General features: G+C 35.4%; 1 protein-coding gene across 3 annotated transcripts in view; it reads left to right on the top strand.

The window, feature by feature from the left end:
* The window catches only part of LOC106073018 (uncharacterized), a 324705-nt gene that overhangs the window by 12845 nt on the left and 294910 nt on the right, over window positions 1–16950 (top strand). For all 3 annotated transcript variants that reach the window (XM_056033292.1, XM_056033290.1, XM_056033291.1), the window contains one exon: window positions 15188–15580. In XM_056033292.1, coding sequence (XP_055889267.1) covers window positions 15214–15580 — 367 coding nt within the window. In that variant the 5' untranslated portion in view covers window positions 15188–15213. The remainder of the gene's footprint in view (window positions 1–15187; window positions 15581–16950) is intronic.

Here is a 16950-nt window from a genome sequence, read left to right on the forward strand (position 1 = left end):
CTAGGTGTAGACTAGAAGTAGTTAAATGAATTATTTAGTCACACACACATGTCTAGGTGTAGACTAGAAGTAGTTAAATGAATTATTTAGTCACACACACACACACACACATGTCTAGGTGTAGACTAGAAGTAGTTAAATGAATTATGTAGTCACACACACACATGTCTAGGTGTAGACTAGAAGTAGTTAAATGAATTATTTAGTCACACACACACACATGTCTAGGTGTAGACTAGAAGTAGTTAAATGAATTATTTAGTCACACACACATGTCTAGGTGTAGACTAGAAGTAGTTAAATGAATTATTTAGTCACACACACACACACACATGTCTAGGTGTAGACTAGAAGTAGTTAAATGAATTATGTAGTCACACACACACATGTCTAGGTGTAGACTAGAAGTAGTTAAATGAATTATTTAGTCACACACACACATGTCTAGGTGTAGACTAGAAGTAGTTAAATGAATTATTTAGTCACACACACACACTCACACATGTCTAGGTGTAGACTAGAAGTAGTTAAATGAATTATTTAGTCACACACACACATGTCTAGATGTAGACTAGAAGTAGTTAAATGAATTATTTAGTCACACACACACATGTCTAGGTGTAGACTAGAAGTAGTTAAATGAATTATTTAGTCACACACACACACACACACATGTCTAGGTGTAGACTAGAAGTAGTTAAATGAATTATTTAGTCACACACACACACACACACACATGTCTAGGTGTAGACTAGAAGTAGTTAAATGAATTATTTAGTCACACAAACACATGTCTAGGTGTAGACTAGAAGTAGTTAAATGAATTATTTAGTCACACACACACATGTCTAGGTGTAGACTAGAAGTAGTTAAATGAATTATTTAGTCACACACACTCACACATGTCTAGGTGTAGACTAGAAGTAGTTAAATGAATTATGTAGTCACACACACACATGTCTAGGTGTAGACTAGAAGTAGTTAAATGAATTATTTAGTCACACACACACACACACATGTCTAGGTGTAGACTAGAAGTAGTTAAATGAATTATTTAGTCACACACACATGTCTAGGTGTAGACTAGAAGTAGTTAAATGAATTATTTAGTCACACACACACACTCACACATGTCTAGGTGTAGACTAGAAGTAGTTAAATGAATTATTTAGTCACACACACACATGTCTAGATGTAGACTAGAAGTAGTTAAATGAATTATTTAGTCACACACACACATGTCTAGGTGTAGACTAGAAGTAGTTAAATGAATTATTTAGTCACACACACACACACACACATGTCTAGGTGTAGACTAGAAGTAGTTAAATGAATTATTTAGTCACACACACACACACACACACATGTCTAGGTGTAGACTAGAAGTAGTTAAATGAATTATTTAGTCACACAAACACATGTCTAGGTGTAGACTAGAAGTAGTTAAATGAATTATTTAGTCACACACACACATGTCTAGGTGTAGACTAGAAGTAGTTAAATGAATTATTTAGTCACACACACTCACACATGTCTAGGTGTAGACTAGAAGTAGTTAAATGAATTATGTAGTCACACACACACATGTCTAGGTGTAGACTAGAAGTAGTTAAATGAATTATTTAGTCACACACACACACACACATGTCTAGGTGTAGACTAGAAGTAGTTAAATGAATTATTTAGTCACACACACATGTCTAGGTGTAGACTAGAAGTAGTTAAATGAATTATTTAGTCACACACACTCACACATGTCTAGGTGTAGACTAGAAGTAGTTAAATGAATTATTTAGTCACACACACACACACACACACATGTCTAGGTGTAGACTAGAAGTAGTTAAATGAATTATTTAGTCACACACACACACACACATGTCTAGGTGTAGACTAGAAGTAGTTAAATGAATTATTTAGTCACACACACTCACACATGTCTAGGTGTAGACTAGAAGTAGTTAAATGAATTATGTAGTCACACACACACATGTCTAGGTGTAGACTAGAAGTAGTTAAATGAATTATGTAGTCACACACACACATGTCTAGGTGTAGACTAGAAGTAGTTAAATGAATTATTTAGTCACACACACACACACACACATGTCTAGGTGTAGACTAGAAGTAGTTAAATGAATTATTTAGTCACACACACGCATACACATGACTAGGTGTAGACTAGAAGTAGTTAAATGAATTATTTAGTCACACACACATATACACATGACTAGGTGTAGACTAGAAGTAGTTAAATGAATTATTTAGTCACACACATACACATGACTAGGTGTAGACTAGAAGTAGTTAAATGAATTATTTAGTCACACACACTCACACATGTCTAGGTGTAGACTAGAAGTAGTTAAATGTCTAGGTGTAGACTAGATGGCTGCCTGGTCGTGCGGTTTGTGCGCTGGACTGTCGTTCGGATTTATCGACCGTCGAGGATTCAAACCCTGCCCGCTCCCATCCCCCGTCGTCCTGCGGGAGGTTTGGACTACGAAGTAAACTATCTTCAACTCTGAAGGAACATCCGAAACATGTAAAACAAACAAAACAATTTAGTCACACACACACACATGTCTAGGTGTAGACTAGAAGTAGTTAAATGAATTATTTAGTCACACACACATGTCTAGGTGTAGACTAGAAGTAGTTAAATGAATTATTTAGTCACACACACACACACACACATGTCTAGGTGTAGACTAGAAGTAGTTAAATGAATTATGTAGTCACACACACACATGTCTAGGTGTAGACTAGAAGTAGTTAAATGAATTATTTAGTCACACACACACACATGTCTAGGTGTAGACTAGAAGTAGTTAAATGAATTATTTAGTCACACACACATGTCTAGGTGTAGACTAGAAGTAGTTAAATGAATTATTTAGTCACACACACACACACACATGTCTAGGTGTAGACTAGAAGTAGTTAAATGAATTATGTAGTCACACACACACATGTCTAGGTGTAGACTAGAAGTAGTTAAATGAATTATGTAGTCACACACACACATGTCTAGGTGTAGACTAGAAGTAGTTAAATGAATTATTTAGTCACACACACACACACACATGTCTAGGTGTAGACTAGAAGTAGTTAAATGAATTATTTAGTCACACACACACACATGTCTAGGTGTAGACTAGAAGTATTTAGATAAATTATTTAGTCACATAACTACTGATTACGATCTAGGTTCACAGTTAGCAATAAGCAAACTGCCATTAGTGTCATTGTGGAAACAGTACTTTATTCTCTTGAACTAGTACACCTTTGTGCACCATTTCAACAATGACTTTGTGTAGACTAGAAGTATTTAGATGAATTATTTAGTCACACACACACATGACTAGGTGTAGACTAGAAGTAGTTAAATGAATTATTTAGTCACACACACACATGTCTAGGTGTAGACTAGAAGTATTTAGATGAATTATTTAGTCACACACACACACATGTCTAGGTGTAGACTAGAAGTAGTTAAATGAATTATTTAGTCATACACACACACATGACTAGGTGTAGACTAGAAGTATTTAGATGAATTATTTAGTCACACACACACACACATGTCTAGGTGTAGACTAGATGTATTTAGATGAATTATTTAGTCACACACACACACACATGACTAGGTGTAGACTAGAAGTAGTTAAATGAATTATTTAGTCACACACACACATGACTAGGTGTAGACTAGAAGTATTTAGATGAATTATTTAGTCACACACACACACACATGTCTAGGTGTAGACTAGAAGTATTTAGATGAATTATTTAGTGACACACACACATGAATAGATGTAGACTAGAAGTAGTTAGATGAATTATTTAGTCACATGGCTTTGTGTAGACTAGAGGTATTTAGATGAATTATTTAGTCACATGGCTTTGTGTAGACTAGAGGTAGTATTTTGAATTATTAATGATAAAAATTGTAATTCCGAAAAATTGATTTGATACTAAATGTTGTTTTATTGATTTTAAACTAAATGTTGTTTTATTGATTTGAAACTAAATGTTGTTTTATTGATTTGAAACTAAATGTATTTTTGATTTGAAACTAAATGTTGTTTTATTGATTTGAAACAAAATGTTGTTTTATTGATTTGAAACTAAATGTTGTATTTTTCATTTGAAACTAAATGTTGGTTTTATCTTTTCTTCTTTGACATTTGAATACAAAGCTGGTTTTATCTTTTCTTCTTTGACATTTGAAAACAAAGCTGATTTATCTTTTCTTCTTTGATATTTGAAAACAAAGCGGGTTTTATTTTTTCTTCTCTGACATTTGAGAACAAAGCTGGTTTTATCTTTTCTTCTTTGATATTTGAAAACAAAGCTGGTTTTATTTTTTCTTCTTTGACATTTAAAAACGTTTAGATTTGTGAGAAAAGGCTGACATCCTTAACGTGACCCGAGGATATTTAGAGTAGCGCTATCATTGCCTAGACCTCAACGTGACCCGAGGATATTTAGAGTAGCGCTATCATTGCCTAGACCTCAACGTGACCTGAGGATATTTAGAGTAGCGCTATCATTGCCTAGACCTCAACGTGACCCGAGGATATTTAGAGTAGCGCTATCATTGCCTAGACCTCAACGTGACCTGAGGATATTTAGAGTAGCGCTATCATTGCCTAGACCTCAACGTGACCCGAGGATATTTAGAGTAGCGGTATCATTGCCTAGACCTCAACGTGACCCGAGGATATTTAGAATAGCGCTATCATTGCCTAGACCTCAACGTGACCTGAGGATATTTAGAGTAGCAGTGCTCAGGGTAGTGTAAATAACAATGAGAATAGAAGTCTTGGATTATACAGCGTTACAACTCCAGAGTGATAACAAAAAAAAAAGGGTTTCAATGAGGAAGCCGAAGAAAAAACCCACACACACAGTGGGTTGTATGTAGAATTAATCTTTTAGGGAAGGAAACGGGTGTAGAGGAGAGGAGAGAGACAGAGAGAAAGAGAGAGAGAGAGAGAGAGAGAGAAGTGATGCTAGCGTCATGCGCCACTGGGCGATTTAATTAAAATCAATTAATTATTTAAGAAATCAGTTTTGATATTATTAGATCTAGGTGTTTCTAACGACACCAAAGACCAGCGTGGTTTACAGGTAGGGAAACAGAACACACAGGTAGCATACAATTATAAAAAAAGGATTACTGAAGTGTAACATACGAAATATTTAATGCAACAAAATTTAAAAGAAAAAGGGGTTTAAATGGTGAGAGAATGATGAAACTTCAAGCCATCGAAATATGTATATAAATAAATGTGTATTTATAGTGTTCACTTTAACTGCTGATAGATTGATATGAATGCCTTGATGCTGTAGACTGTTCAAGCTTTTTAAAGTGAGTCTCAGCGTTGTGAGGTGTCAGCCCCAGCTGAAAACTCCTGTTGATATTAAGATTGCTGTTGTCCTCGAGGTGTGAGGGAGGCAATGGTCAAATCAGCTGTGGTTGCTGAGAATAGACTCCTCTAAGTGTAGAACCGGGTACTCAGTATTCCCTAGTAGTCTGTGATGTAGGGGTTCTTTGATGGGTTCTTTCGCGTTCTAGTAATATAGCCGTCAATCCCAAATATGATGGGACTAACGGGGACTCAGGAATCCGGAACAGAGACAGATGAAGCTGGAACAATAACAGGAATTCAGGTGCAATAACATTAGCCAATGATTTGTGTAGCCGCTATCAGGCGGAAATAAAAAACACATGGCTCAACACTTTCATTACAGAAATGGGGATTGTGTTCTCCTAGCCGTCTATGAGAAAATCTCATAAAGTTCATAGACAAATAAAGTCAATGAGAAAATCTCATAAAGTTCATAGACAAATAAAGTCAATGAGAAAATCTCATAAAGTTCATAGACAAATAAAGTCAATGAGAAAATCTCATAAAGTTCATAGACAAATAAAGTCAATGAGAAAATCTCATAAAGTTCATAGACAAATAAAGTCAATGAGAAAATCTCATAAAGTTCATAGACAAATAAGGTCAATGAGAAAATCTCATAAAGTTCATAGACAACATAAAGTCAATGAGAAAATCTCATAAAGTTCATAGACAACATAAAGTCAATGAGAAAATCTCATAAAGTTCATAGACAAATAAAGTCAATGAGAAAATCTCATAAAGTTCATAGACAAATAAGGTCAATGAGAAAATCTCATAAAGTTCATAGACAACATAAAGTCAATGAGAAAATCTCATAAAGTTCATAGACAACATAAAGTCAATGAGAAAATCTCATAAAGTTCATAGACAAATAAAGTCAATGAGAAAATCTCATAAAGTTCATAGACAACATAAAGTCAATGAGAAAATCTCATAAAGTTCATAGACAAATAAAGTCAATGAGAAAATCTCATAAAGTTCATAGACGCTTGAAAATAGACAAAAGAATGACGATAATACAGCAGGTGAGAGAAACATCCAAATGAACATGGGTAGTGACCATCGACGGCTGTCGACCATGAACAATGGAACAAAAGTTAAAATAAATGCAGAGAGGGCGCGTTTAAGGGACGCTACTCTTATATAAACAAGATGGTAAAGGGAAAGAATGCTGTAATAAATCATGCTTATCTTCTACGCCCCTAGCCAATGTGCTTTAATAGGCCAAGGCAAAGATAAAAGGACCAAATAAAATGTACACATTTATCTACACATGTTTTTGCGTTGCGCAGAAGTAAAATGAGCAACGTTGAAATAATAATGTCAACATTAGACATCAGGTCATAAATGAATATGCATAAATGAAATAAGAGGCGCGGTGGCTTCTGAATCGGAGGTCCCGGGTTCAAATACTGGTGAACTCTGGGATTTTTAATTTCGGGATCTTTGGGAACCCGAGTCAGTCTAATGTGTGCCTGATATTAGTTGGGAAAAAGTAAATGCGGTAGGTCGTTGTGCTGGCCACACGAAACTCTCATTAACAGTGGGCCACATAAACAGATGACCTATACATCATCTGCCCATAGATCGCAAGGTCTGAAAGGGGAACCTTTAACAAATGAACTAATTATATTTCTTACTTACTACTTTTCAGAAATACGCACATTTTGTTTTGGTGAAATGAAATAAATGAAACCACTATTAAGGTCCATCAATCAGTTTTACCAAAAGCTCTAAGAAAATAGAATAAGAAATACAAGCGATATAGGAAGAGAGATCCAGGGAATGTAGCAAGTCTGCTACCAGAGGCTGCGACTTTTGTCTCCATTGAGAGAGAGGAAAACGTTTCCATATTGAACGATTGGATAAACTCCAATAATAGATACAGATTACCTTTGATTGGATAGATTCCAATGATAGATACAGATTACCTTTGATTGGATAAACTCCAATAATAGATACAGATAACCTTTGATTGGATAGATTCGAATGATAGATACAGATTACCTTTGATTGGATAGATTCCAATGATAGATACAGATTACCTTTGATTGGATAAACTCCAATAATAGATACAGATTACCTTTGATTGGATAGATTCCAATGATAGATACAGATTACCTTTGATTGGATAAACTCCAATAATAGATACAGATTACCTTTGATTGGATAGATTCGAATGATAGATACAGATTACCTTTGATTGGATAGATTCCAATGATAGATACAGATTACCTTTGATTGGATAAATTCCAATGATAGATACAGATTACCTTTGCTTGGATAGATTCCAATGATAGATACAGAATACCTTTGATTGGATAGATTCCAATGATAGGTACAGATTACCTTTGATTGGATAGATTCCAATGATAGGTACAGATTACCTTTGATTGGATAGATTCCAATAATAGATACAGATTACCTTTGATTGGATAGATTCCAATGATAGATACAGAATACCTTTGATTGGATATATTCCAATGGTAGATACAGATTACCTTTGATTGGATAGATTCGAATGATAGATACAGATTACCTTTGATTGGATAGATTCCAATGATAGATACAGAATACCTTTGATTGGATATATTCCAATGGTAGATACAGATTACCTTTGATTGGATAGATTCCAATGATAGATACAGAATACCTTTGATTGGATATATTCCAATGGTAGATACAGATTACCTTTGATTGGATAGATTCGAATGATAGATACAGATTACCTTTGATTGGATAGATTCCAATGATAGATACATATTACCTTTGATTGGATAGATTCGAATGATAGATACAGATTACCTTTGATTGGATAGATTCGAATGATAGATACAGAATACCTTTGATTGGATATATTCCAATGGTAGATACAGATTACCTTTGATTGGATAGATTCTAATGATAGATACAGATTACCTTTGATTGGATAGATTCCAATGATAGATACAGATTACCTTTGATTGGATAGATTCGAATGATAGATACAGATTACCTTTGATTGGATATATTCGAATGATGGATACAGATTACCTTTGATTGGATAGATTCGAATAATGAATGATGGTGGGAAGCGTGGTCGAGAGGCCAAGTGCGCTTGAACTTGGCTTGGCTTGGCTACCTAGAAGGGGGCTCGAGGTTCGACACCCGACTCGGGCAGAGTTGTGTTTACTGATCGCCTAATGGCAGCACGGAAAACCAACTCCTAGATACCCCCTCCCCCCACTGGTCCACAAATGAGATTGGACCAAAAGCGCTCTGAGCATGCTATAAGCATGAAAGTAGCGCTATATAAAAGCAATAATAATAATAATAATACAGATTACCTTTGATTGGATAAATTCGAATGACAGATGCAGATTACCTTTGATAGGATAAATTCGAATGATAGATACAGATCATCTTTGATTGAATACATTCCAATGATACATACATATTACCTTTGATTGAATACATTCGAATGATAGATACAAATTACCTTTGATTGGATACAATCGAATGATAGATACAGATTACCTTTCATTGGATAAATTAGAATGATATATGTATGTATATATGTATGTATGTATAATGTATGTATATATGTTTGTATGTATAGATGTATGTATTTGTGTGTATGTCTAAGTAAAAAAAATGTTTTTAACTTCATAATCAAATATTTGTATTTGTGAATGTTTACAACATAAATCATAAACCATTTCAATTATATATTATTCGCAACTATATTAATTATTAATATATTGTAAATATGTATATTCACAAAATCAAATCATTATACACTAATATATTATTCAACACGAATCATTAATAAATATGTTCAGTATTAAAAGAACAACCACAACGTATGTCAATGCTCAACGAAGCAAAAGGCTGAAGACGAAGGAAATCTAATACGTCTAGGTCTATGTCTTCAAGTGTTTCTTGTCAGTCTGTGGATAGTATTACAAATGTATTGGTGAAAGCCAATCGTATCAGCTGACTTGTGTAGCCATTAGTAGCCAACATAGTGGAATCCATAATGACTACCTTAGGAATAGAAGAGCATCATTGCCATGGGAATCAACCAAAACTTGACTCGTGAACTAGTTTCACTATTTAGTGCTATCTTTCTTTTGACTTGATACATGAATTAAATAGAAAGTGTTGTTTTGTAATCTTGAACTGAAGTCATATTTAAAGCTGTAGCCCTGTTTAATCTTAAACTTAGAAACACTATGGAAATTATTGGTCTCTTTCCTTTGATTCAGATGTCCTTAAGGTCCGAGAACGTCCGGTTTCCTTTTATGGACCTCTTGACCAAGGAAAGGCTTTTATCCATGGCCAGGATGAGAAATTGTCTCTTCACCAATCTCTCTGTCCGAAGTCCCGCCTTATCCGAAGTGTTCATGTATTCAAACCTGGTGTGTCGCTGGACACGGCCCCCTTGAACCAAGCACAAGTTCCCTCCTGTGCGAGGCCAGAGGCCGAGCCGCGTTGGTGGCCCTACGTATGCCTATAATGTGCGAGGACCATCACAGCTCGTATGGCCCCGTTAGGGAACGAAGCGGTGGGGGTTGGACAGGTTAGCAAGCCTTTTTTACATCCCTACCACATGCAATGTACACTCGCTAGATGCTACGTGTGGTAGCCCACTGAGAGCTATGTGTGCTACCGTTCTTGGGACTCCCTTGGTGGACGTTTCCACGGAGGCGCCAGAGGCTGAGGCGACGGCAGCGCAATTTTCCTCCGTCTTTCCTTTGAAAACTTCTCTATCAATTTTTGTTTTGTTTTGCTCACAGAACTTTCAGTAATCATTAAAGCACAAACTTTATTTCTAAACATCTTAAAATGTTGAATGCCAGTGTAACACAGTGTTTTATCACCACAGCATACAGTTACAATCTGAACTATCTATATCTAACAAGATACCACAAGGCTTAAGTCTTTGTAGAATGAAATATGTAAAACATAACTTTTGCAAGTTAGCTGTAATGCATACCTGTAAATAAATCTTTAAAAGTGTCAAGTAATGGCTAGAGAAAAAAAAATAAACGTCAAATGTGTTGGCACATTTATTAGCATTTGCACGTGCGGGGATAACTGCTATAAGCTATTTCAATCATGATTGTAATCTATAATATACAGCACAAAGTGAGGAGTATGTATGTATATATGTATGTATGTATGACATGTATGTGTGTATGTATGTATGTCCCGAATAAAAATCAAAACCTTCTGACCAATCTTAATAAAACTAAGCATAAATGCTCCATGGCGGAGACCGCAGTATATGTTTTAGTCCCTGCCACAACCAGAGGGCCCTAAAAATAGACAAAAAATACCTAATTGTATCTGTATGAAAGAACGAAACATTTTAACAAATCGGGTAAATCCGTTTTCCAATATTTTATATTTGATATGAATATGTCTCTGAACGGGTCAACCAATCTTCACACTTCAAGTGTATTCGAGGCTAAATAAATCATGTTAAGGGAAAATAGTTGACATAGACCTAGATTCAATCCAGCAGATCAGTAATACTCAAACTAAGGCCAGCAGGACACGGGTCATATCCGGCTAGTAATCTATAAAACATTTTTTGATAGCAGAGCTAATATGCTACAATACATTTTGAAGTTTCCAATTAAAAATGTTGTTTTCATAAGCCTGTCGATCTTAGTTTTTCAATATATTTATCAATTTGTTATGAGCCCTACAAAAGTGACACTGTCCAATCTCCGACGCAGTAAATTGATTAGGGCGTTCAATGTTATATTCATCAATCTTGGACTATAACGTCCTATGATGGAGGACCTCTGCTTAGCTATGGCTATATATTGTTGATTGTCAGTCTTGTCATCTGTGGGCTGGCTAAGATGATCCTATATATTAAAGACACATTACGAATACTAGGTCATGTCACGTTTTATAATAATAATATGTTATATATATATATATATATATATATATATATATATATACACACACACATATGCGTCTTGACCAAATCTTGCTTCTGGATATAAACAAACACACACACTCACAGAGGATGTGTTTTTACTCAGCTTTACTCTGTTTCGTAAACTTTTTGTTTTGCTTTGTATAATAGACATCAATGTTATTTTATTAATTCGTAAAAACATCTTCCAAATGTTTGCAAATGAAATTAAAGACTCTTTGTAGCCCCTATCATGTCTGGGTAGTTCAATTAATTACCATGGCTTCATCAAGAATATTTTTAGATGTAATCTTTATCTTAGAAATGGTATATTGATCGGGATCTGAAACCAAAGTGTCGTGAGAAACTTCCAAAAGCTGAAACAAGGCGTTGTTTTGTCAAGTAGTTCTAAGAAGTCAAGTTGTAGTGTTGTTGTTTTTTAACCCTAACCTATATAACATCAGATCTGAACAAAGTGATCGTCTCCTTTCCATTAGGACTAAAACAGATATTTAAAAACTCCTTTATCCCACTTTTGGTCAGAGTGTTACATGGTCATCCGTCGTCATCGAGAATTCTAATTCATAAAGCGCTGGAAGTGTTTCGTGTGAATGTTGTTCATATTTGCATCTATATTGTTATTGTTACAGTAGTTACTCTAAGATCGTCAATTGTTGTCAAACTGAATTTCTATTTGATTGGACCAATAAAAATTATGTACATTTAAATAGATTGATTATCTTATCTTATCTTATATAATACAGACGTTACTTCAAAAAAGAAGATGATTACATCCTACGCGTCATGCATTCAGTCATGCATATTAACCAATGACTTAAATTCTGCCAAGTCACTGGTTTTCCTGGCTAGCTCAGGCAACCCATTCCATGCTCTAATAGCACTAGGGAAGAAAGGAGTATTTGTACAAATTTGTCCTAGCATATGGGATGAGGAATGTGCCTTTATCTTTGTGTCTTTCTGAGTATTTTATTAAATTTTGTATTTGAAGATTATGGTTCAGTGTTTTATGTATAATTGCTACTTATGAGTCTTCTGTCCTGAAGGCTTCTTAAATTTAGTGATTTTACTAAAGGTGTTACTTTAGTCAAATGTGAATATTCGTTTGTTATGAATCTCACTGCTCTATTTTGTGTCTGTTCCAGTTTCTTAATGTTTTCTTGAGTTGAGGGGTCCCAAACAGAGGATGCATATTCTATTATTGGCCTAACCAAGGTTAAATAACATTTTAGTTTTATGTTCTTATTTGATTTATAAACATTTCTTCTAATAAACCCAAATGCATTGTTTGATTTTTTATAGCTTCATCAATATGTGGATTCCATGACAGTTTTTCATTTATTATAACACCTAGGTATTTTGCGTTTTTAGTCTGTGTTACTAGTTTACCATAAATAAGATAAATGGAATTAATTTGTTTTAGTTTTTTTTTTTTTTGTTACTCTTAACAACTGACATTTTTCTGGGTGAAAAGACATGCTCCAATTTGATTCCCATTTCTGTAATTAATCTAATTCTCTTTGTAAAATTTCTGTATCTTGTGTTGTTGTTTTTTTTTGTTCTATATATTAGGCAATCGTCTTTGAGTAATCTAGCTGGAATACCATCAGGCCAAGCTGCTTTATTTGGTTTGATGTTGGCTAATAGTTTTTGGAGTCCCTTTTCTTGTTAGGTGTTTAATTTTTATGTACTTTGTATAAACTCTTTCTGCCTTAGTTTCTTTACATTTTCTATATAGGTTTTCCTTCTGTTACAAAGCTTCTTTAATCTATTATTAAACCAGCATTTATTTATTTTGTTTGATGTGTATTTAGTTGGTATATGATTTTCTTAAACGCTTTTAAGATAGTTTTTTTATAAAATTCCAGAGGTCATCGACTGGTTGGTTAATGTCTTTTTCTGATAAAAATGTTTGTTGGAAGTTTAATACAGCTTGGTGTAGTTGTGTTAGGTTGCATTTGTTCCAAAATAGTGTATTTCTTTTGGGTTTTATATTGGCTAACGCTTTTATCTGACTGTGTATTTTTACAATCTCATGATCTGATAGACCAGGGATAATATAATCTACTACTACTCAGGTCTGTTGGTTAAGAAGAGATCTAATGTGTTGTTTAATCTAGTTGGATTTTTAATGATTTGATCTAAACTTCTGTTGTGTAAAGTTTCTATGAAAAGCTCATTTATGTCCTTAAGGTCTTGGTGTTTATCTATCTTTCTAACGACTTCACTTTCCACAACTAATGGCAGGTACTCATTAGAGTTAGGTGCGTCCCGATCTTCAAAATATCAGTCTTAACGGAGTTTTGAGCCCGAGACTACTATTTTCGAAAGCCAAGCGATTTACTACTAAGCCACTAACTTTTTCTCAATAAGCAGCATTTGTTTATTTGAAGTCTTTGTAATTCGAACAGACTTTGTGTTTGTAATTCGTACAGACTTTGCATTTGTAATTCGAACAGACTTTGTGTTTGTAATTCGTTTTTCTCTCTTCATCTACTTCATTGTCTCCCTTTTTTCCGTCTCACACTTTGATATTCTTGTCCAATCCATGTCTCCATTTCATCCTCCGGGTCACTAGTTTTTGTTAAGGCCTAGTCCCTCCTCACTTAGTAACCCACTCCCTCTCCTCCCATTCCCTCTCCTCCCACTTCCTCTCCTACCATTCCCTCCCATTACCTCTCCTCCCACTCCCTCTCCTACCATTCCCTCCCATTACCTCTCCTCCCACTCTCTCTCACTCCCTCTCCTCCCACTCCCTCTCCTCCCATTCCCTCTCCTTCCTTTTCCTCTCCTCCCATTTCCTATCCTCCCACTCCCTCTCTTCCCACTCCCTCTTCTCCCACTTCCTCTCCTCCCACTCCCTCTCCTCCATCTCTCTCTCTCACTTCCTCTCCTCCCACTCCATCTCCTTCCACTCCCTGTAATGTCCACTTCCTCTCCTACCACTCTCTCTCACTCCCTCTCCCCCACTACCTCTCCTTTCACTCCCTTTCACGTCCACTCCCTCTCCTCCCACTCCATCCCCCGTACTTACTCTCCCTCCCACTCCCTCTCCTCCCATTCCTTCTCCTCCCACTCCTCTCCTCCCACTCCCTCTCCTCTCATTCCCTCTCCTCCCACTTCCTCTTCTCCCACTCCCTCTCCTCTCTCTTTATTCCTTCTCATAAATCCATTTCCCTTTCATTCATTGTTTCATACTTCCACCCTAAGTCTTGCTCGTGACTATTTCATTCTTTCTCTCTATTTCGTTGTACTCACTGCCTCTCTGTACTAGCCTCTCCTCTCCTCACTAGATCTAACTGACCTTGGGGAAAACTCCAAAACAAGACACACAAACAATGTAAACGTCCTTCCAGTGGCAGGAGATGTTGAAACACATAGACTAGCAGCTGAACTTCAGACTTACTCCTGACGAGCCCCTTAAGTCAAATAGTTCAGCACAGAATTGTCATGTGTTAGCATGTACAAGAATAAGTTAGTAAATAACATGACTAATGACTATGTTGACAGGATTGTAAGATAATTTTTGTAAATTCTTGTTGGAAAGAAAGTTGAGCGAATGCTAGAGTGAGGCAAAGGATATTAGTGGAGGCTGACTTAAGAAGATAAAAATAGTGTCCTAGGAATCTAGAGTTAAGATAAGATTCAGTTTTATTACTTTGTCAAAACAGCTTGTCTGACACACTAGTCGAAAAAATTGTATAGATTAATTGAGTAACTATTCGTTCTATCAGTCCATCATGGATAGAATCAAAGCCAATGAAATATTCCTCCAATTTGAGCTGAACACTCTCGAACATATTTTGATGAGTCTTTTTCATCTCTTTTACAGCCAGGCGTCAAACCAGCGCAAAGAAAATGGGAGCTAACTTTTCTCCTTGCCTTACATTGCTGACCGCCCTTGTGTCTATTACTTCGGCTCTAGGGATGTTTAACAATCCAAGAGAGACAGATAAATATCAACATGACCTTCTGGATACCTTAGTCCAGGTGATGGCTAAAGGTCAGGGTCGATCCCTTGAAGATGTCTTGAGAGACGCTTTCTTCGTCCGTCCTGACCAGTTGAAAGGCTACGAGGAGTATACACTTGAACTGGACAACAAGGTCAAGAATGACATGGAAGATCATTACAACAAATTGATTCAACTGCTCACCATTGACGACTTATATCAGGACTATGACGATGTCGATTATACAGATAACCATGTCATCAATGCAAAGAGAAGTAAGTCTTTAGTGTAAGTCTTTCTGTGGTGTAAATCTTTCTTTAGCGAATTCTTTCTTTAGTGTATATCTTTCTTAAGTGTCTTTCTTTAGTGTAAAACTTTCTTTAGTGTAAGTCTTTCTTTAGTGTAAATCTTTCATTAGTGTAAATCTTTCTTTAGTGTAAATCTTTCTGTGGTGTTGTAGGCGGCATCATCAGCTCAAGTGGCGCTCAAGTTCAACTAAATATAATCATAGATCAATCTAGTTAGGATAGTAAAACAACATTCTCTACTAATCTAGTTAGTATAAAGTAAAACAACATTCTCTACTAATCTAGTTAAAATAAAGTAAAACAACATTGTCTACTAATCTAGTTAGTATAAAGTAAAACAACATTCCCTACTAATCTAGTTAAAATAAAGTAAAACAACATTCTCTACTAATCTAGTTAGTATAAAGTAAAACAACATTCTCTACTAATCTAGTTAGTATAAAGTAAAACAACATTCTCTACTAATTTAGTTAGTATAAAGTAAAACAACATTCTCTACTAATCTAGTTAGTATAAAGTAAAACAACATTCTCTACTAATCTAGTTAGTATAAAGTAAAACAACATTCCCTACTAATCTAGTTAGTATAAAGTAAAACAACATTCTCTACTAATCTAGTTAGTATAAAGTAAAACAACATTCTCTACTAATCTAGTTAGTATAAAGTAAAACAACATTCTCTACTAATCTAGTTAGTATAAAGTAAAACAACATTCTCTACTAATCTAGTTAGTATAAAGTAAGGCAACATGACGTGTAGGGAAATAAACTTGTGCTGTGAAAAATTGTATTTGTACCATTTCAAAGTATATTTTGATTTTAATTTTTGAATGAATTTTGATTCTATGACGTTATTCATGATCTCCAAAGCAAGTGCATGTAAGGTATTTCCCGGTTTCCAAACCTATGGTCCTAACACTCGTTTGTATGTAGACAGTACAAGTCAATCTTATCAAATCTTAGTAGTCCCTCTTTAGTGGAGTTAAATACTTTGATTCTAAACTAGACGCTACAAACCAGTTGTCAAATACTCGCCAATAATTGTCTACGGTTTCTACACGTTGATACTGTGTTACACGTTCGCCATTGTAATGTCCATTCTTCTGTGTTCTGGAATGAACGAACTTGAAATCACTTGACATGGAAACAGCCTGGGGCTCCAGCACAAAACAAATGTAATGAAGCGAAGCGTGCAGTCCCACCTGAAATAGAATCTCTTTACTTGCTCTAATGTCTTCCAGGGAAATGGCGAGCAAATGCTTTTAATTATCGTCTTAACGTTGGACTGCTGTTGTGTTCAATATACTGGATGAATAGTAGAGCGATACAATTTTAGG

Source organism: Biomphalaria glabrata, chromosome 6, assembly GCF_947242115.1.
Source record: "Biomphalaria glabrata chromosome 6, xgBioGlab47.1, whole genome shotgun sequence".
Taxonomy (NCBI): domain Eukaryota; kingdom Metazoa; phylum Mollusca; class Gastropoda; family Planorbidae; genus Biomphalaria; species Biomphalaria glabrata.